This window comes from Mchenga conophoros, linkage group LG4 (assembly GCF_057382185.1).
Source record: "Mchenga conophoros isolate Kocher_MC1m ecotype Shallow Benthic linkage group LG4, M_conophoros_male_GT1.1, whole genome shotgun sequence".
NCBI lineage: Eukaryota > Metazoa > Chordata > Actinopteri > Cichliformes > Cichlidae > Mchenga > Mchenga conophoros.
Genome location: NC_140529.1, coordinates 13,820,165 through 13,842,646, shown reverse-complemented (window position 1 = coordinate 13,842,646; position 22,482 = coordinate 13,820,165). Strand labels below are relative to the sequence as shown.

The window sequence follows — 22,482 nt, the reverse complement described above, 5'->3', positions numbered from 1 at the left end:
GTTTTAGATCTTTGGCCCCAAGAAGACAGTGTTTCTGAATCATGTTCACATATGGCTTCTTCTTTTAATAAAGTAACCTGCATTAGTGGATGCCATGATGAACTATGTTCACAGACTTCTGTGAACTTCAGACTTCTGGACACGTCTCTGAGCTCATGCAGTGATTTCCATGACAGAAACATCCCTGTTTCTAATGCAGTGCTGCCCGAGGGTCCAAAGATCACAGAGATCTTCTACTGATTCTCAGCCTTGTCCCTTGAGCAGATTTTTCTCCAGATTCTCTGAAACTTTCTATTTTATGTGCTGTTATTATGAGAACATTCAGAGTTTTCACAGTTTTACACTGAGGAACATTATTCTGAAATTATTCGAACCTCTGCCCCCCAAAGGTGCTCTTAGATGCGAAATGCTCCTCCAGCTGTTTCTTACTATGACTTCATTTTCCAGTCTTTTGTTGCCTCTGCCCAACTTTTTGCTACGTATTGCTGCCACCAAATTCAAAAGTGCCACACTTTTTTCTGAAAATGCTCAGTTTAAACACTTATATGTGTTTAATAGGTTTTCTCTGTTTAACTGTGAGTGAAATATGGGCCAGGAAGTTGCAAATCTTTGCATTGTTTTTATTTACATTTTAAACTACCTTTTTGGACATGGAGCTTTGGAAAAGATCTGAAACTCTGAACATTTTGATTTAATTTTGATTTATTTGAAATGGACTGTGCTTATTCACAAACAGGAAAATAACTAAATAAGCCAGAGTTAGCCCTGTGGTGTAAAATTTCCTCCCTTGTCTTTTGCCACTTAAAGAGAAACCTAAACTGCAGGCCACAGATTACACAGTAAATACATGACACCAAAACAGTAGCAAGTCATTAAGATGAGCTAATACCAGTAGTTAATACCAACACTGATGCCAGTGTTATCATTTTTAAAGCACACTAAAATTAAGAGCGGGCTATTTATTGAAACAAAAGATATTTCAGTAACTACTGTGAGCCCTGCTGTGATAAACACAACAAACTGCAGATCTGAGTGTGACAGGATAAATAGTTTTGATTGTTTTCACTTTACTTAACATTTCTCTTATTATTCATTATTGCATTGCATCTATGTTCCAGCCAGTTGTAAACATCAGAAAAGCATGAATCGAATGCCAAAACTCGCATATTAGCCACAAATTGAAGAGAGTTTTAATAATTTTGACCACTAGATGTCAGTAAACAGCCATCTATGGTCCATCATCTTCAGAGCAAACACCAGTTCACTCTTCTTCCATCTAAAAATGTATCAAGTTACCAAAGGGGGCAGATTCCCCTCTGTATGGTCAGGTCGACCTGATATGACTTTTCACCATCCCAACACTTTTCACCTCCTCACACACAGACTGAGCATTTAAAGCACAAGATCAATGATGTGCTCTAACTGATGTATGGTGACCAAGCTTCCTCTGATACACATTAAATACCATAAATGCTTTCCCACTAAATTACACAGGGGGAAAAAACTTCTGCTTTGATCCCACCTGTAACTATTCAAAGTTTGTCAGAGCCGGCTCTATCTTAATAAGAATTTGAACATCACGCTGCTGTAGTCCTTTATCTGCTCTTTTAAGACGAATGATTTCGACACATCAGTGGGGGGACATTCTCAGCAGATCGCTCCACTAGATTGTATTGTTAAACCAAATACCGTTCAAAGCTGATGTTTCTACGCCTTCGTTTTATCATAAAGGGATGGGGGTGCGATTCAAATACCAAGCTGCTTATCTCAAGTCAAACTCCGCGCTCCTCTTTGTTTAATTAACAATCTGTGTAAGTGCACCATCTTCCAGCATCAAATGGGCGCTTGAAGTCATTCTGAGTGATTTGAAATTGCATTAAACTATGATGGATTTCCAGCCTTAACAAGTACAGAGTGAGATAACATGTCAAACAAGCAGGAGTGCATTAGCAGCTGTCAGAGAGTGCAGGGGCTTTTGAAATCAGACATGCAGGCATTGATTTTCTCCTAGAAGTGAGGACATGTAGGAGATACAAACGGCCTCTAAATTCATTTATCTGGATGTTTGGGATGTTTAGATGTCATTTCATTAATAGTACATTCATTACTACAGCTCGTTTATGAGGTCGCACGCTGATTCAGCCTCTCAAGGCTGGCTAACCGACTCAAGCATTTGTATTTTATGCCTAACATATTGCACTTCCATAATAGTATTAACTGTGGCAACGCACAAAGAAGTTTAATTTGAAAAAGCGTCTCATTAAAATGGCCATATACTGACTTTCATTGAAAGACGCCGAGCTGAAAGGCAAGACCATTATATCCTATTGTGTTCTTACATTCTAATATGCTTTCAGCGCTCTCGTTCAGTTTGCCTCTCTGTGGTAAATAAACCAGAGAAACCGCTTCGAACCAAACCAAACACAGCCGTAATTATTCAGTTACACATGCAAGTATGACAGCTTTTCTTAATCTGCCAAGCAAATGCTTCCATTTGACTGAATTGTGGGAATTTAATGGGTTTGTTTACAGCTCCGACAAGCAGCAGCGTGGATGTTTTTGTGCTGTAGTGAATAATGGGTTTTCAAGTCATAACAGCAACAATATAGCTTAATTTTTCCACCTAACAAGGTTAAATGGACTCTATATTAGAAAAGATAAACTAAAGCCAAAGAAATGTGCAAAAAAAAAGGGAAAAAATCCACACAGCCTCCTTTTCATTTCCCGTATTTTCCATTATCTTGGGTGTGACAAGTGTGCGATATGAGCTTGTATCTGCCTGTCATTTAAAACACTGATTTAAGATCAGGAAACAAGGAGAATGTCTAAGTCACAGGGTCAAATTTGGATTTTCTGCATGTAAATTCACACTAAAGTCTGAAGGATCCAGGTGTTTAAGCTGACATCAGGATGGGCTGTTAGAGGGTCTCTCCCACTCCACTTGATTCCTTACTGGAAGACACGCCCCCTTACTGGGAAGCTTCTGAGTCTCTGCTTTGTCTTGAGGAACGTCTGTGGAAACAGGCGCATCACCATCTGCGCCATTCACCGTGCCGTAAGAGGCAGGCGTGTATTGTTCTTGTGACAACGGGCAGCTGCTTCCATCCACTGGGTCTGAATTCCCAAACTCAAAGATGGAGTTTCTTTCACCAATGTCCAGTCCAAAGCTCTCTAGCATGTCCATTACTGATGGCGTGGATGGGCATGAGGGGTTCTCCTCCTCAATGAGACTCAGCGTTGGCAAGATGTCCACCAACTCTGCCATCTCCATCGGCCGGATTACTTCAGTGATGCTGTAGGACTCCTGTGTGTCCAAAGTTGGATAGTCCACTTCCAGCTGTGCAACAGCAGCAGGCTTCAATCCAGACTCCATTAAAGCATTTCCAGATCCCAAATCTGACTGGCCAGAACTTGCCAAGTCTGCAGGCAACTGAGTGGTGATGTCTACAGGGTACCCTCCCTTCACGACACCCTCCATCAACACCAGCGCAGCCTCTGCAGGGATAGCTGGAGCTGACACCTCAGCGGTGACGATGTTTGGCGGAGTCGCACTGCCCGAATTCTCTGAAAGAGAAGCACGAAGAAAATAAGGTCGAGAAAGAGAAAGTATTTATCTTTGTTTTAAAGCATCATTTGCTCTACAAATTACACTTAATTCTTGTAACAGCGGTTATTATGACAGTGCAATGGTAACAGTTCATTGTAATATTCAATTTTCCCTCAAGTGTTTTGACTAGCAGACATATTTTCTGTTTTGCCAAGTATAAATATCCGCAACTGCTTTCTGCTGCTGCTTTTCAGATTGATCGAATAAGATTTAAACATATAATTAATCTTATAAATAAAATGATCTGGATCAGGTGACCCTGAATCCTCCTTTAGTTAGGCTGCTGGGGCTTCCCGTGATGCTCTGAATTTGTCTTCTTCACTCACATTTTTTCACTCACTATGTGTTTATACACCACTCCACATTCAATCATTGGGTATCATCAATCTCAGGCTCTCTTCCACAGCAGGTCTTTGAAGGCAGTTGATCTATCCAGTCATTTGTCACAACTTTTACATTTAACATGCAAACTTTAAAGGCCATTATAGGGGAAAGTCAACAGATTTTAAAATTATGTAAATAAGTAATTAAATTCATGTTAAATAATGTTTTTGTGTATTCAGTGCTACATGTGTACACTAGCATGACTGCAGTACCTGTAATGGCTCTCTGTGCTAATCGATGGGGCCATGACAATCGGACAGTCAAACTCTCCTCTTCCTCACCATCAGGACATGGTGGTGGGTCTCCTCCCATCACCAGGCCTAAAGGCACCGCCCCCACCCACTGTTTGGACCGAACACACTGTAGACAGTCCATAATCCAGCGGGCATCCCTCCAGACCACATCCAGACGCTAATGAAACATAAAAAACAGGCAGTAGAGACAGTAAAGCGTTTGTCTCTAATTCACTTTCATTATGAAATCTTTACTTTACTTTTTTTAATATAATTAAGTCAACTGAAATGTGGATTTGGCAACAGTGGAAGCAAATATAAACCACGTGTCACAGGATCTCACCTGTGAAAGCCCACTGATGTGGTTCAGCCGCTCCCGGGCTTCCTGCACCTCTTTGGTCTCCAGCGCTTCCCGTAGAGCCTGCTGGGCAAGGTGAGTGTCCAGCTCCAGCCTTACCCAGGCCTGACAGTACTGTGAGAGGAAATCCCGCTCATATGTCCAGAAGTGAACTGGGTTACAAGCCAGAGAGGAGAGGAAAGACAAATGACTTCATCAAAGCCAGGAGGAAAAAGCCACAGAATTTATCAGTGCACTCTACTCTAGCTTTAATGAGAGGAGAACAGTGAACTGCATTAGACATTGTGCCTCAGTGTGCTTTCTGCATATCTTTGCAGGGATTTATTTAACATTTAAAACTGTAGTCTCATTTAGACGGTATGTGTCAGTCTAGCTCGCCGTTTCTGGGTCCCTTTTCTCATCACTGAAACACTCTGCGCTACCATTGTTAAATAGATCCACTGGATATATAGTTTTCCACTTACCCAGCTCAAAGATCTGCAGAGGCATGGTGAGGCCGGGCTCCTTGGTCCCCACCAGAGGCCAGTAACTGGAGCTGAAGTCCTCACTGGGAGGCAGCAGCAGCAGCATTGACAGGTTATCCCCAAACTGAAGCAACTCCTGGGTGTACACGCCGTACTGATACGCCTGTGAGAAACACAATTATTCAAATACAGATGAGAAACAGAAAATCCTTCCGCTGGATCAAGAGCTAGTGCTGATAAAACAACATAAAGCGGACAAAGAAAATCAGTTTAAAAGATTATTTCTCTTCATAATAGTCTGACAGAGAATTTCAGGTGTTTCAGGTAAATATGAGGTGGCTGGAAAGTAGTGTTTACCCTGTAGAGGGGGATGTTGAGCTTCGTCAGGAGATGTGTGACTGCTGCTCTCAGAGACCTGACGAATTCCTCCATACTGCTGCTCTCCATCGTGCTCTCGTCCTCAGCGTCCAACAGACTCTGAACACCGCCATTGGCTGCAGTGTAAACATGACTCTGAAGCCACGTCCACTCCTCTCTGCCACACAGTAAAAACACAGTCAACAAAACGGGCATAATAAGTAAGGAGAGAGGTCCAAAAACAATCCAGTATCACTGCCTGTTGAAGCCCTAACATTTGTATAGATACTGCACTTGTTTGTGCAGATCATTTAAAATAGTATATCTTTTTCGACGGTTGTTTTCCAGATAAAGTTGTAAAAATACTGCAATAACCTGATGAACGTCAACATAGTCTATCAAGGGACTGACACAGATATCACCTGGTCAAGTTACGTTACCTGGTCACGTGCGCGTTGTGCCGAACCCGTGTGTGGCAGAGTAAACTGGGCAACCTCTGAGGCACCAGCACCCTGATCTGTTCCACCGAGCTACACAGTTTCAGGATGCCCACATACAGACCCGGCTGGGCCCACTGGAGGCAGTGCCTGTGAAAGGACAGCTTCTCCTGGAGAACAGAGACAAAGAGATACGGTGCAAAAGAGAGCGAAATGTTAAGATCTGTTAATAGGATGTAAAGCTTATGAGACTTATTTCCCCCTGCCTCACTATGTGTTGTTAGCTAATTCAGTTTGGGGATCCCAAATTAATTTCAGTGCTTTTTCAGGGTTAGCAGCACAGGAGGTAAACTAGTGGCTCAGTAAAACTCAGCGCCCAATGCGCTATTGTTGAAAGCCGCTGCTGGGTGCGACTGTTTTCCTCTCCTCACCTTGAGCTGCTCAGCGAGCATGTCCATGGCGGTGGGCTCAGGCAGCAGAGGCGTTCTGCTGCGGTTCTTTTCCAGGCGTGCCAGAGGCATCCAGTGGAGCGGGGGGTCGGGGGGGCTAGAGCAGACAAGCCAGGGAAAAATGAAATGCAACCACGTGGAACCACCAAAGAAAAGGTCGATTCATCAAGAATAGCAAAGCCAGTACCCCACCAACAACCAGCTGACAGGCTGTATAACCCAAAGATATTGTACAGCATGACTTCCAAACATGCCCAGCTTGACACCTAATTACGCTACCACCGACTGCAAACAAAGGTCATTTTTGTTGTGATAGTGTGATAGAAGTTTTTTTTCCTGGTAAATTCTGAAACTATGATTTCATGACGTGCCAGATGTTTTCAGCAGGTGAAAAGCCTGGACAGCCAGACAGGATAGTTTAGCACTTCTACTATGAAGCCATGCTGTTATAATAAATGCAGTATGTGGTTTAGCCTTTACCTGAAAAAGACATAATTTGGACCAGAGCACACTGCACATTCCTCTAAAACCTTTTATATATGGTGCAAACTGTCAATTCCATCAGCACTGATGCAAACTAATGCCATCAGACATGCAGGCGTTTGATCCGAGTGCTGATGGTGCCTCTGCTCTTTAGTCCAGAGGATGTTGTGTCCACGTTCTCCTAAAAAGATTTTTGCTTTTCACCACCTTCACCTGACAGCAGAACAGTTTTTTCGCGTTGTCTCCGTCTATTTCAAATGAGCTTTGTGCCAGAGTAGACAGAGGCATTTCAGAATCATTTTCAAATACGGCTTCTTTTTGCATGATAGAGCTTTAACCTGAATTGTGTGGACGCCAAGTGCGTTCACAGACAGTGATTTATGGAAGTGTTCCTGAGCTTATGCAGTGATTTCCATGACGAATCACATCTGTTTTTCATGCAGTGTTGCCTGAGGGCAGATTTTCAGTCTTGTCCCTTACACACAGAGATTTCTCCATATTCTCTAATAATATACAGAACATAATATGAGATCATCAAAGTCTTTGCATTTTAATTTCAGAACATTATTCAGATTTCTTTTCATAATTTCCAGATACAGTTTTTTACAGAATGCTGACTACATTCCCATCTTTACTGAGAAACTCTGCCTCTTTAAGATGCTCTTTTTATACCCAGTCGTGTTACTGACCTGTTACTATTTAACCTAATTAATTGCAAAATGTTCCTCCAAACATTTCTTTTTACTTTCCCACCCCTGTCAAAATGTCTCAGTTTAAACAAATATGTTTCCTGTGTCTTCTCACGTATTCAGTATGGGTTTATGGGATTTTCATATTCTTGCATTCTGCCCTTATTTACATTTTCCAGGATTCTAACTTTTCCAAATTGTATTTGCCCAATTAGTTTAAAGCCCTTTTGGTGCTCTCTGCCCTTTTTCTTTGACCTTTTCTTACCTGGGAGTGTTTGGAAATTCCTTCAGAGTGACTAGCAGTACGTTGCCCTGCCGATCCTTCAGGGGTTCATAGTAGATCTGGCCCAGGTCCACTGCTCCCAGAGAAGACTGACATCAGAGAGGTGGACAAGAGAAACCAAGGATTAAAAAGTATAAGTGCATTGGAGATTAATTCAGCCAAACAGGGGATCTGTGGGCGCAGTTGTGTAGCCGGACAGAGGAAAGCATGGCAAAAATAAGGAAAGGAAGAGGAGGAAGAGATGTAAAGAAGTAATTAAAATAGCAATTAACCCATTTTGGTGCTTCTTATCTTAACAATAGGCGGCTTAACTTCCTACCTGCAGCTGGGAAACAGCTCTTAAAATGTTGTGTCTGTTCTGAAGGAGGGAGGAGGGAGATGAGTGAGCGGAGGAAAGCCCTTGCTGTAGCCAGGGCACTTGCTGCCATGCACAGGACAGCTACAAGAAAAACCGAACACCCAATTTAAGCAGAAAAATCACACTGAGATTCATTTTCTGTAAATATATTTAATATTTATGAATTGTGATCATTCAATTACTTGTACAGTGAGTCAACAAGCTATGTAACAGTTCACCTTGGCAAGCCAAAGGAAGTCTTGGGTGATGGAGGTGGAGCAGCACTGGATCTCCACCAGTGGGATCTGATCTTCGGCTGTGACCAGGATGTTATCCTTGTGGTAGAACACAGTCGCCAAGTACATCCCCCTGACCGGATCAATTTGAGAAAACGCAGATATCGTCAGAAAAAGTGCACACGCTGCTTTCAATTTCACAAGTCACCGCGGACCGCAAAATTACAAGAAACAATAAAAAGCAATGCCTCCGGGGGGAAAGTTTATAGCTGAAAAAGATCAATTTTGTGGCTTGACAGCAATTTATTTTTTGAATCACCCAGTGGATTTTCAAACACTTATTACTGTCAAAGCAGCTTATAATCCCTCAAGTAAAGCAAAAGCACAGAGGCTGGTTTCATAGACCAACATGACAGTCCAGTAGGAAACATGGTCTCTTTTTTTTTAAATTACTCAGGGGTCCAAACACAGTCAACTTCTCTCTGTTCACTACCAAAGTTTTCTTTTTTTTTTTAACCTTCACTGTGGTTCATATTCATGAACATAATCATGCAGCACGATCTTTTGTACTTTGCTAGCTTCTGATGTGGTGAGTGTGGTCGACGGATCGCTTGTGGGAGGATGAAGGATTTATCAGTCACCTGCCACTTGCCACAGTCCAGTGATTACAGCCATCGTTCTGTTCAAAAGACCTTTTTACTAACAGCTACAGTGGCTCTAATGTGACTACTGTTCTCTGCAATAACAGTAAGAGATAAGGCTTTTCAACTTTGCAGCCTATGCTGCTCTAATGGGATTGCATTTAATCCATTACTTGTGATACCCTCAGGGCACAGTGGGATAGGTAAGAGAGACTGAGCGCTACCTCTGTAGGAAACGAACAAACTTGGTGGCGGACTGGAACAGTTGTTTGATGCCTCGAGACACTGACAGACGCTTGCTGGGACTCTGGGGCTTCGAGCTCTCTGTGGAGAGGAGGCGAGGAGGATCAGACTGGATGAAATTCATTTTATCTCCCAAAATACATTCACTGTGCACGCACGACACTTGACTGGGTGAAGGCAGGGAAAAGACTTTTCTCTTTGTATTTAAAGGAGCTGACATCTCTAGCGCATGCTGCTGATATAAATGGTGAGAAGTAGAAATAAAATGTTGTCGAGTATGCACATTAAAGGCTTGTGCAAATAATCTGATTTTCTGACTGTTTGCACACATCTTGAACGGAAAACACAGCTACTTTGAACATGTAAACCACCACAGTTAAAGAACACAGAATTAATATTTTCTTTAGATATTAAATACTGGCATGGGACAAAATGTAAGAAAGTCCCTGAACAGGTAGAACCCCTCAGATGGTAAATGGTCTGTATTTGTATAGCACTTTAGTAGTCCCTAAGGACCCCAAAGCGCTCTAAACATCCAGTCATCCACCCATTCACACACTGGTGATGGCAAGCTACATTGTAGCCAGAGCTGCCCTGGGACGCACTGACAGACTGACGCCACCGGGCCCTCTGACCACCACCAGTAGGCAACAAGTGAAGTGTCTTGCCCAAGGACACAACGCCCGAGACTGTCCAAGCTGGGGCTCAAACCGGCAACCTTCCGATTACAAGGCGAACTCCCAACTCTTGAGCCACGATCGCCCACTGACGGCTCCTTAAACACATCACAAAACTCCTACATGCAAATTACCCTATCAGTATATAAACAAAATTCAGATAAAGATGTTGTATCTGACAAAACTGACTTCTTGAAATCAATTTTTTTGAGTTCTGGGAGAAAATATGAAAATGTCTATGCTGTCAGGCTAGTAGGGAGCTCTTTCCATTCATTCACAGCATTACCCTCCTAGGACCTGGCGTCCACATATGTGGACACATTTTGGGTTGTCTAGACCAAAATAGTAAATTTTGCTCTACAAGGGCCTGATATCCACTTACCAGGACATTGTACTGCCACTGTTCTATCGAAATTTAAAATGAATGTCCTCATATGTGGATCTCATTTTTCTCAGCAACAAAAATCAGGTTAAAATAAATTAATTAATTAAATAAATAAAAAAATCAGGTAATTCTTTGTTTTTACATTCATCAGGTCCCAATCAGCCCAAATAGCAAAGAGAAATTAAAAATGCATGCCATGAAAGAGTTTGGGTCTTAGTAGGTTAAATGAAAAAGCAGATTGTGCAAACAACTTTAAGAACAACTTTGCATTCTCTTTTACTATAATTTCAAGATGTGTTTCAAATTATTTTTAAAACAACATGAACATCTGAATACCACACGAGATTCTTAAGGCAAGGCTGAAAATACAACACATAAGAATTTCAATAAAAGCTCAATTTTGTGCAAGTATAATTACACACACACAACGGCAACAACATGTGCACTTGGACCCAATGCACCAAAGCATAAAAAAACCAGAGGTCTCACGTTACCTATGCAATATCCTCTAAGATGCGACTCCTTGGCATCTTCCAGCAGCTTCCTCACGAGGGCCTCGTGATTTCTGAGCTGTGACTTTACACCAGCGCACTCTCTCCAACCTGCACAGGACAGGCAGAGAGAAGCAGATTGTGGCTTTCACTTCTATGCAATTAGGAAAATCAGCTAAGACAGCAAGAAATAATTTGCAAGCGACTCCTGAGTGCCGCTTTTTTTTTTTTTTTAATCTTTTGGTGATTAGGAAGCGACAGCGTCTCCATGAGAGACCGTCTGTATGCTGTGAAAGTTGAAATTGAAGTTGATTCATTGTGACTCGCTCGAATCATGTATCTATTTAAGCTGGGGATCTTTTGCGTGTGTGTGTGTGTTTTTAAAGTGAATCTTTATTTATTTATTTAATTTCCGCTCACTTCCATCTCAAGGTTGACAGAATAATTCCTACTGATCTTATACTGGGTCTTAGTGAAGCCCCTCAATCTCAAGGTATTAACAGCAGGCGGATGGGGATTCTGCACCCACCTGTGTGTGTGCATGTTGACATTATATAGTAACGTATAGAAAGAAACTGCCTGAAGCCTGAGTTTTGGGTTCAGAGGGATTTCTTATCATGATTGATATGATATACTGTCTACTGTAACAGCATATGTGACAGAAAATAAGGAAAAGCACAACAAATCTCCTTTACGATAAATTGGGCAATCTATTACACTCTGGCTGTGATTGTTTACTGACCAGTGTTTGCTTTGACATCAATATTTTCAGCCTTTATTCCCCATTACAAATCCTTGCTTGGCAGCTCTGGCTTTTGTTAGAAGTAGAAAGTAACAGCAAGTAAGCCCAGCGATAGGGGTGGGTGGCGTCCAAGAAAGATTACGAGCCAAAAATTCAAAGTCAAAGCGGCACGGCTGCAAGGCCCATTGACTCGTGTTGCCGTCTTTAAGTCTCCACGTTTTAATAACTCATTAATCTACAAGCCACGAGAGGATTGGACTTCTTTCACATCAAGCTTAATGTCAGCTAAGTAATTCTATTACACTGGGACAAAGAGGGAAAGAATGGAGCTCTTTCGAAGCTTCAAAATCCACATTCATCAAAGTTGTGTAGTTCTGCACACTCACTGGAGGGGGCAGCGCTGGCTGGAGTGGAGCACTGAGGCGGGCCCCATCCTTTCACGTTGTAGGCGCTCACTCTCACGAAGTAATGCACTCCCTGTGTTTGGAGAAACAGCAGACCTGCCAAATTATCACCGAGCATTAACCAAGAAGCCATACGGCGCTCTCATTATTAATTCATCTGGTTAAAGTGAGCCTGCTGATAAGTGTACTCTTATGAGAGGTGGTTCAGTGCAGAAGATAGTGATGGAGGAGCAATAAACACAGTGTGTGTGGGTGCAGAGCTGCAGCACGTGTTTTATACCCGTCTGCTTGATTATGTGCCTCTGAGAAATTACAGGTGTCAGTTTCTGTGCGTGTCTGCAGCATCTGTGCATTTGCAGCTGTTATCTGTGGTTGTGAATACGTGTGACTGTGGGCGACTTACTGCCGTCAGCCCCTTGATAACGTAGGAGGGGTTCTTGGTCTCTATAACTTGGGCCGTGCCGAGGATGCGTTTGAAGCTGGCCGAGGTGCTCCATTCGACTGTGAATGCAAAACAATCCCACAGATAGATTATTCTCTGGCTTTGCTCAAAACCCCTCGTGAGGGATAACTTAAGGACGTGAGTGTTTACAGGTTTAGGAACTTGCTGCATCTGGGCTTAATCTATTCTTGGCCGCGAAGCATGACATTTATACGTCTATAAAACCGACCAGCAAAAACAGCCCAAACTAGATACTGTGTCAGCCGGCTTAAATTACTTTCAAGACTTTGATTAAATTGCACCAGTAAAGTCTATACTCCATTAATTTCCTTATCTATCCATCATGAATCGATCCATTTTCTGCCCCACATCTAACTGACCCTTTTATCTACCCATCCATTCAACCAATCCTCCATGAAAGTCTTCTTGCCTGGTTCTCTCCCTACCTCTGTAGCGGGTGATGAGCCCCACCATGTCCCCCTCTGGCTCTTTGATTGTCACAAACAGAGAGGATGTGCTCGTCACCAGGATGGACACATGACTGGGGGAGCCCGGGAGCTCTGCGTGGAACATTGAAAAGATAAAAATCGGGTTAAAATGAGCACGAGTAAATAACAGAACAAATGCAGACAGCCAAAGTACTGCACTGAGTTTTACAGAATATCACACTGCAGTAAACTTGATGACAAAAAAAAAAACACACACACACAAATAAACTCCGGAAAATTTATCACATCCAACAGATATCACTGATAACCACTAGTATATTTGTCCTCTATCTTAGAAAGACTACATATTATTTTACACTAGCTCAGCTAAGGTTTTCTTAAATAGGTGATCACGGCAACCACAGACTGATGTCTGACCTCGGCCTATGGTGAGGTCAGCTGGTGGCAGGGCACACACTAACAGAAAAGGAGATAGATACAGTAACGGCTATTATTCTCTTAAACATAAAAGCTATTTCTCCATGGCTTTTATTCCCACACTGGTGCTTTTTAGCGCCACAACCAAGCATTTAATCTTTAACCATCTGACTGGGTTTGCCAACAGTTAAAGAAAGGTTAAAAACGAGCACTGCATTAGCAGCTGGCTACTGAAAAATGATATGCAATCAGACTGTTCCAGACTGATGTCAACCCTGCAGGGCCAACTGTACCATAGACAGACTTTATTAATCCCACACTGGGGAAATTCACATGTTACAGCAGCACAAGGGCCAACAAGACAAAGTGAATTAAACTGTATTAAAAACAGAAAAATAAATAAATTACTGTATGCAGTAAATACACTTACAAATTTTGTGTATTTGTGCGCTATTTATTTACATCATCATCAAATCTTTCTCCTGAAAAACCTAAATAAATTGCACAAAAACACCAGATTTTGTGAAAAATGATGCTTGAATAAACATTCCAGATTCAAAAACTTTGAATTTTGGGGCCATTATTTCATGGCTCAGGCTTTACAGGGTTGAAAATTGTATTCCCTGCAGACTCTGTGTTGTTTCAAGACAATCTTGGAGCTTTTTATTATCACAATTATGTACCTTAAAACGCTGCCAGAGTTTGATGATTAAATCTAATTGTGTTTCCGTTTCTTCAGCCTAAGATGTAATCTTGAGTGAAAACATTACCATAAGTAAGTCACAGTCATCAGACAAAAACACATCCATATTTTATATTTAAAGATGCCATCCGGCTCTCCTACCCAGCGAGATTTACAATAAGAGTGAGTTTAATTTCACTGCACATGAAAACAAGCGCCGGGGCCTGGCTGCCCTTACAATAACGCTGCGATAATAAAACAGTCAGAGAGAGAATTGGCTGTGCTTGAAAGAGAAATGAAACGAGAGCTAAGGAGAGACGTTTATAAAGAGCTGTTAAAGTTGGTACAGCGGGGAACATTGCAATATAAATCTGAAAAAAATAAGACAAAAAAAATTAGCCCAACAGAGAGCCAAGAGGAAAAGGCTTGAACAGGTGGTGCAGAGGATGGTAAGTTGCCTGATGCGTCGACGCATGATTTGCCGAAGTCTTGAAGGTTTTTGCACGTGTGAATTTCTATTGAAATCTACAGCTGTGAGGGTTTATTTGATACAGGCAGCCAGTGGAGGGAGTGCAGGGAAGGAGAGGATTTGAAAGGCTGATGATACGGCAGTCTGCTGAATGTTGGATGAGATGAAAGAGGCTAGAGGGAGAGTTTTAGTAAAACTTAAGCAAGATGTTGAGTTGAAGACTTGATCACTGCCGTCTTGTCAGCAGTGGCGGGTGGCTTTGTAGAGTTAAATTGGCAGGAAAGTACTGCGCTGGCTGCAGAAAAAGTTTTATTATGAGAGCAGAAATAAAGAATGAGGGGGAAAAACGAGCGAGAGTTCACTGAAAACAGAAAGAAAACTGATCTGAGTTTGAGTGCTAAGCAGCGAAACAGTGAAATACCACAAGCTGACCGCTGACCTGTGTTCTGGAAGTTCTCTCTCATCCGATAGTACAGCTGCTGCCGCAGCCTCCAGAGCTGGATGTGCCTCTGAAGATCAGCCTGTGCCTGAGGGCCTGCCCCGGCCTTTTTCGCTAACTCCGTCTTCCTCTCTTCTGTCCGTTTATCTGCCAAGGCCACCAGAGCGTCCAGCTTGAGTGCCCACTCCGCTGGTCGGCACACTGAGAGGCACAGGACGAGCACACGAAGCAAGACAAAGGGCATAATCTGAATTAAAGTCAAGCCGTACAGAATCTGATTTTACACCATTACTTTTGACATTTTACATGAAAAGACTTACAAACAGGGTTGTGTCTGGCTCCTGCCTTTGTCAGTACATGAAGCAGCGGGGAATTGTGGGTAAGGGCAGCCACATCCAGGGGGACCAGCCCCTGTTCACTCACTCTGTTCACCCCTTTCTCCCGGTCCCTCTCCCAGTCCCTGTCTTTTTTCTCTCCTTTCTCCCATACGCCTCCGCCTCCTCCACCGCTGCTGCGGTCTCTGGACAGAAGGCTTTGTACAGCCAGTGTATCCTCATTTTCCACTGCCTCCCACAGGGTCTTGTACTGATGGGGAGCAGGAGAAAGGGTGCAGGGCCGCGGGAGGGTAGGCAGGTGGAGGAACGAGATAGAGAAAGAGAAAGAGGGTTAAGAAGGATAGAGAGATTTATTTCCCGCAGTAAAGAGAAGGGAGCGTTAAAAGGGAGAATGATATCGGACACAAATCAAATCATAAACCAAAGGTGCCTCGACTGATGCTTTATACAGGAGCCTCCTGAGACCAGGAAAGTTTGTGAATTGCTCTTATTATTATATGAAGCAGCAGCAGGAGCAGCTCTATATAACAGAGGGTGCTTGAGAGTGATTTCCTTTTCTGAAAGCATTTTTTCCCAGTGTAATGTAATGCCCTGTGTAGTGGACATTAGGGAATTTCTCAATAAAATAAAAGAAGACTGGAAAATTTTAATGCTGAACTTCAAGAATTCAGTTTTTTTGTTTTGTTTTGATTTTTTTTTAAAGCAGATGTTAAAACTATAAATTTTTACCTGCACACACAGTGTTTTGACACATACTCAACAAGCTCAAAAATATTTGAAATGGACCTGGGAGATCAAACTATGAGCAACTGCCAGTGTGTGTCAGGGCTGTGAGCCAATCAAGAAAATCAATTAACCAATCCCTAAATAAACTAATCGCAAGCTTCAGGTAACTGCCCATGCACTGCATACATGACAACGCATGCACAGTTCACAGTTCAAAGTAATCAGTCGTTACTATATATTTAGCTTTTGTGCAGCCGCTCGGTTCGTAAATAGAAGGGATGAAGAGCAGACGTTGCGGGCTTCTGCGCTCACAGCTATAGCTGTGTGCCTCTCTTTGTGCCGCCACACAGAGCCAGTAACAGAAAGAGAAATGTGTTTTAAAATACCCAACCAGAGGCTATTTCTGCAAGAGGTTTCCTCCTGTTAAAAGGGAGTTTTTCCTTTCCACTGTCGCCAAGTGTTTGCTCATAGTCGTTTCATTGTTGGGGTATTTTCTGTATTGTTGACATATGCTGACTACAACCACGTTTAGTATGCGAATCTACCATTTAATATATGAATAACATATATGACAGAATATATGACAGGAAATAAGATAAACCGAATAGGTCAGCTTTAAAGCTTACAATGCTTTGTCACAGAGGACTGATTTATTTTCTGAAACTAGCTTTGATTTTTTTTTTATCTCTTGCTCCCATAAAATGTGGCTGTCAAACTACAGTAGGAGTCAGTTTGACGATGGTGACAGCCTCACACGTGAGACATCTAACAATGAGTCTGCTCGCCTATTGGAATACCCTTGAGAGACACGTGTCCACAAAATGTATTGTCAGGTCTCAGGAGGTTAGTGACACAGAGATAGCGTGTAATGTCAAGTAGAGATCTCATAGTTTTTAACCATAACAGAAACCAAGGCAGATGACATTTCAGTCAACGTGACCAAAGCTCCCTTTCAGAATGACACCTGGATATCTTACAGCATCTGCAGACTTGCTGGGGCGTTTAGGCGCATCCAAGTCGGCGGCAACAGATGACTCTCCACCCCCCCTGAGTCTGAAGGACAGGTTTCTGTAGATGCGTTTGGGCGAGACGGGACCTAGAGAGCGCCGGCGCTGTGGTGGGTTCCTCATGGATACAGACATGACAAGAGAAGAAAGTAAAGGTCTGAAAGAGGACAGGCGAGAGCAGGAGAGGATGTGAGCTACGTGGGAACAGGGGATGGTTGAAGAAAAGGTTGGAGAGATAGTGTGAAAGGCTGGAGGGAAAAAAAAAGAGTTTAAGAGTCCAGCTTTAGAGCCAGATAGAGAGGAGAGCGTAGTAAAAGATAAAAGTCAGTGGAAACCTTGATTAAAGAATAAGGTGAGAAATACAAAGAGGGAAACAAAAGAAGAACACACAGTCAGACTTTTTCAACGTTACAGAAAAAAATTGATGCTGACTTGAAGTACTGAGCAAAAGTACTTGTGTTGTGTGGGTGGATAAATGGATAAGAGTTACTATTCCTGTACAGACTAGATGAAAATGCCTCGAAGCATTTATTTTTGTGCCTTGCACTATTCTCCCCTTTGTTCATCTTTTTTACCCACGATTATGTGACACGGTTTTATTCATTCTGAATGGAGTTTTCCAGCACGCGAGGCAACAGACGCATCAATCTAATTAGTGGAAGAATGGAAGGCCAGATCGCATGGAAGAGCCAGGATTCTTTCCTGCTAATAAACTCGAATCCGCTCCCATCATCCGCATGAAGATGAAAATCCATCACCACCGCTGTAATGATGGTTCATTATCAATTCCATTGGCTTTGCATCATTACAGTCAGTCACTTTTTTGTGCATGAAAATCTGTCTTGCAGTTTTTTGTTTTTAACTTTGGGCACCGTCTGAAATTCCCCCTCCTCTTCACTCAGCAGGTCGTTTTCAGTGCCACTTTCTGTCCATCCTCTCTTTTCACCGCCCTCCAGGTTAAAACTGATCTCGGTGCCGTTTTGATTTGCATCGCTGTCCTGAGCTTATGATATCAAAAGCATCTTTGTGAAAGCGAGACACTCAGACCCAGGGCTGAGCATTGGTGGCTGTCCTTGTCTGAAAGCAAATACTCCCCTGGTTGGTGCTACCTGAGGACAACACCTGGGGCCTTTGACCACGATGACATCTGAGTGACACGTCACGTCGCACATCACAGCTCGCACAGTACCTGCACTGTCTATATACATGGATGCGGGACTATAGAGGTAAAAGTAGCTACTGTTGTTGGTACAGTTTCCCCAGTTTGTTTACTGTGCCTTACATCAGCTATGGAAAGTGCTGAGGAGTCATTTAGAGAGCCGTAGTGTTTGTTTGCGTTTTCTTTTTCTTCAGTCTGCCTGAAGATAAGGCAAAACAAGAAAAAGTGTTTGCACATGTTCAACCTGCAGTCTAGCAAACAGCGGTTATGTAAGCAGGCTAGAGAGTAAGATGCTCCAGTCTGACCATAAACAGAAAGTATACAGTAGATTCACTGTGGTTTTATTTCATGTCTCAAACTGGGGGTTTTTTCTTACCTCTCTGTACTGTGGCCAAGAGAGCAGAGTGTGCTGCATATTTTGCAAAAGTCTTTCCGGTTTGTGAGTTTGCTGTGGCTGTATGGAAACATTTGATGACTAACATTTCAGATCCCCCAGGAAGTAATGCAACATATTTGCCTGGGTCTTCAGTACTTCCACTCCACCAGGTTGACTGGTGGAGTGGAAGTACTTCACAACTAGGGGATCAGACTGGGACACATGAATTTGTATGAATGAGGCACAAAGAGTTTCAGTTTAAGGGCTGTTGTTAAAACATGACTTCACTTTGTGCTTGCACACTGAAGTTATATGTGCTTCTCTGATTATTCAGCAGCAGGACAAATTAAAATGAACATAAACGATCTTGTTGATTGTGGCTCAAGAGTTGGGAGTTCGCCTTGTAATCGGAAGGTTGCCGGTTCGAGCCCCGGCTTGGACAGTCTCGGTCGTTGTGTCCTTGGGCAAGACACTTCACCCGTTGCCTACTGGTGGTGGTCAGAGGGCCCGGTGGCGCCAGTGTCCGGCAGCCTCGCCTCTGTCAGTGCGCCCCAGGGTGGCTGTGGTTACAATGTAGCTTGCCATCACCAGTGTGTGAATGGGTGGATGACTGGATATGTAAAGCGCTTTGGGGTCCTTAGGGACTAGAAAAGCGCTATATAAATACAGGCCACTTACCATCTTACAGGCTATGTTTCAGAGTAAAAGTTTCAATTTGAAAACAGTAACAGAAGGCAGGTCTATTTTGAGAAAATGTATAGGTCTTATTAAAATAAAACTTTAAATATATGTATAAAAAACTTTGCTATATCATATCTAACCAACAGGTGACGCAATGTATGCCACATTATAGCCACAAAAACAGCACAAATGATCAAACATCCAAAGTTTAAGTTCCCGTTTCACCGAGTTAAAAACATAACTGAGTTTTCGGTCTCTTACCGTCACAGAGGACTTTAACGGCTTTAATCGGGCTTTCCTCCGACTCTGCCGCGATGCTTCAACATATTTCACTGTATTTTCATAAATGACTGCCTGCTGATATCTTATAATCCATGGTAGCGGTTTCGGAAAGTTTTCACCTCTGAATGAGGATGAAGCGCACCTGAGCGCTACAGACGAGAGACAGACCGGCGAGCCTCCCCCAGCCGACGCACACGCATATTTTCCCCGTTCCGCCCACTTCCGATCTGCGATCATTTCTCTGAACCAAACTTTTTTTTCTCCTTTTTTGAGAACATATTTAGAAGCAGTGCTGCGTCATAAAACACTGATAGGTTTACACGAAGTGGCCCGTTTATTTATTTCAATATTTATTTGTAGTAAATGGGCTCAGTAACAATATAATGATCCAGTGCTGTGGTTTAAACACTCTGTTTAGGTTTACCGGGTGATGAGGTAGCGCAGATCCTTGAGTAGATAATCCTAGCCAGTGTATTGCTGTGAGCAGTCAGTGAATTGATGATCCCAGCCACTACTGAAAATAAAAATTGTTACTCTAAAAGTTGTTGCCTCTGTGTAACAGCGTGTTGCAGTGCAAGGAAGCTGGTGATATGATCAAGCGTAGGCTGAAGATAATGGACAAATTTATAGAGCTATTTTTTGATTGCCACAACACCCCCATTAATGGCTTTCGCAGGGGCAGAGGAAGTGGTTCGAGCCAAGGGAAAGAAAGGCCAGGCAACGGTGTGAAAACTGTTCTCATGCTATGCCCCCCACTTGTGCTCAGAAAGGAGAAAGGAGTTGTTTCCAAACCATTTGTCTTCGCCCTGAAACGCCCCCTTGAAGTAAATGTAAAGCAGTTGTCAAATAAAGTTGACAGATTATGCAGCCTGTTTACCCGAGCAGCGAGAAAGGCTCTCCGTCTCTTTGTGTTATATTTGCCTCTCTCAGGGGGCAAATAAAAAGCCACAGACTGATGGATTTAGCTCCTGTCCTGGCACAAATTTATAAACCGATATCTTGTCTGACTCTTCTCAGTCAACCAGAAGAAACAAAACCCTCTGACCACTTCCTGCACACACAGTCCCAGCGCAGTAGCTACACTTCGCCTAAAATATGTTTGCTGGAGCGCAGCACATTTGTCAAAGGTTACATATATTGAACTCTGAGAGGGTTTATCTCTCTGCACACTCATTTACACCGTCACTGACAGACAGAGGCGCGGAGTGATGAGCTGGCCACACGTGTGATGCTTTGATGCACACTGAACTCTGCTTAAAGAGAAGCAGAGGGAGATTATAAATCGACATGTCGGTAGTAGCTGATACTCGCCCCCACACACCTATCATCACACAGTGGCTCAGTTACCCAGAGGCTTTTGTTGTCATGGTGATAACCAAATTGTGGCCTTCACAGCTAAATGATACTCAGACACACGTCTCAGCATAACGATCAGCTAAGATATTCCTTGGAGGGTAAATTGGTGTTGATATATAATTGTGAGGCTAATTGTGCATGGATTTGCTCAAACATACACCATCAGGCTTCCTTTGAATGTTAGAGACTGTTGATTTGATTGGACTTTTAATATTAGAGCAGTACAATGTACTGAGCTCCAATGTTCATCAGCAAGAAATATGGGACCTAAGCAGCTGTTTCATGTGATTTTATGTTAAAAAAAAAACAACAAAAAAAACCAAGCATGAGTGTAATGATGAGGCAAGCATTTCCCATATGTACACGAAATTGAAAAGTTCCAATAACTGCAGCAAAAATGATCATAGCATTTCAGATAATTATCATTATTTGCCAGAACATTATCTTCATGCACTATTGTTCAACACATGGATCTTTCTAGTAAAAAAGTGAAATAACAACCAGAAAAAAATGCTTGTATCTTATCTTTTTTTCATACATTTACAAAAAAACAAAACAAGTTATTCATATATATTCATAGTTTACAACTATGGTTATGTACTTGCACTATTCCAGAGTTGTTTCATTTGCATTTTTATTATCATACACATTTAAAGATACCAGATAAATCCATTAGATCATCAGCTCTTTTTGTGGTTTTTAAATAAGGGTTAGCTTTCAACATAACACTTGCTAATATGAGTAAAACCACTCTTAAAGATATTAATATATTGTCCTGTGTTATCTTTTTGTCAGAATTTGGCCTTTTTTTTTTGTTTATTTTAAAACCAACACTTAATGTTAAGGTAAATTTTGAAGGAGGCTTCACAGGAGAATTTAGTTATTTAATAAATAGACATCTTAAGTTTTTGTATCATATATTTGTTTATAAATATCTATTTTTATAGTATCATTATAATATTAAAATGTTTTACATTATAAATGCAGTTTTTATTAGTACAACAGTGTTTGGAATTATTTTGGTAACCTACTGTACTGTAATGTTCAATAAAGTTTGGGGTTTTGACTTTAGCCATCATTTCTGCACAGTTCTCGTCTGATATATACTGTCAGCAAAGGTTAGTTTATGGTTTATTACACATATTTTGTGGTTATTAGAGTTTGTCAATAGCATTTGTTTTAATAGAAATCTTCAAAAACATCTGTTTTTAAAGAAAATCATGGCTAGTTAAGTTATAAATTAACTCTAGCTAGTGCTAATAATATAGTTAGCATGTAGCGCTAGGTAATTTATAACTTAGCTAGCCATAATTTTACTTAAAAACAGATGTTTTTGAAGGTTTTAAGAGAAATCTTCAAAAACATCTGTTTTTAAGGATATTATGGCTAGCTAAGTCACAAATTAACTTTAGCTAGTGCTAATATTATAGTTAGCATGTAGCGCTAGGTAATACAATAGCTTGCTAGCACTCTTGCTCGCCTGCAGTTTTGTATAAAAAGCTGTTGTGGTCTTTCTGTCTGAACAGGCGAAACAAACAGAATGACAAGCAGGGATATAGTTTGCAACAAGATCCACTTCAGACATGACCCAAAGTGGAGTAGGCGCCTTGGGCCTGTGGAGGGAGGCGGGCTGCTGCTCTGTGTGGCCTGCCTCATTGAAATGATTGACGATGAAGACATAGCAGTGAGAAGAAATATATTTATATACATCTCCATGTTGTAGCTGTTTACTGTGGCTTTACATTCTCTTGCACAACCTTTA

At 42.0% G+C, this 22,482-nt stretch overlaps 2 protein-coding genes across 8 annotated transcripts in view; one reads left to right on the top strand and one right to left on the bottom strand.

The window, feature by feature from the left end:
• Positions 1–573: 573 nt before the first annotated feature.
• Positions 574–19,507, bottom strand: LOC146575683 (ankyrin repeat and fibronectin type-III domain-containing protein 1). Its single transcript, XM_085270500.1, has 19 exons — positions 19,344–19,507; positions 16,837–17,201; positions 15,119–15,383; positions 14,799–14,999; positions 12,789–12,902; positions 12,304–12,401; positions 11,883–11,973; positions 10,758–10,865; positions 9,183–9,282; positions 8,321–8,450; positions 8,064–8,183; positions 7,727–7,833; positions 6,272–6,386; positions 5,844–6,010; positions 5,404–5,581; positions 5,047–5,209; positions 4,568–4,734; positions 4,204–4,402; positions 574–3,564 (listed from the first exon to the last, which is right to left on the bottom strand). Exons 2-19 carry the CDS (start codon positions 16,999–17,001, stop codon positions 2,906–2,908), a joined length of 3,147 nt encoding a protein of 1,048 aa, XP_085126626.1. The 5' UTR covers positions 17,002–17,201; positions 19,344–19,507; the 3' UTR covers positions 574–2,905.
• Positions 19,508–20,751: 1,244 nt separating this feature from the next.
• Positions 20,752–22,482, top strand: part of mei1 (meiotic double-stranded break formation protein 1) — a 65,010-nt gene continuing 63,279 nt past the window's right edge. For 5 of the 7 annotated variants that reach the window (XM_085270491.1, XM_085270489.1, XM_085270487.1 and 2 more), the window contains exons 1-2: positions 20,752–20,818; positions 22,247–22,404. In XM_085270491.1, coding sequence (XP_085126617.1) covers positions 20,764–20,818; positions 22,247–22,404 — 213 coding nt within the window. In that variant the 5' untranslated portion in view covers positions 20,752–20,763. Of the gene's footprint in view, positions 20,819–21,747; positions 21,839–22,246; positions 22,405–22,482 lie in introns of those variants that run through there. The other 2 variants (XM_085270488.1, XM_085270492.1) reach the window with 2 other exon arrangements.

Bases quoted from the DNA above. Each gene is read 5' to 3' on its own strand.
- LOC146575683 (XM_085270500.1), bottom strand. From the start codon at position 17,001: ATGTCTGTATCCATGAGGAACCCACCACAGCGCCGGCGCTCTCTAGGT. The intron at 8,451-9,182 runs GTAGCGCTCAGT...TGATCCGGTCAG, and splicing joins TTTGTTCGTTTCCTACAGAG to GGGGATGTACTTGGCGACTG. The intron at 4,735-5,046 runs GTAAGTGGAAAA...CTTGTAACCCAG, and splicing joins TCTGCAGATCTTTGAGCTGG to TTCACTTCTGGACATATGAG.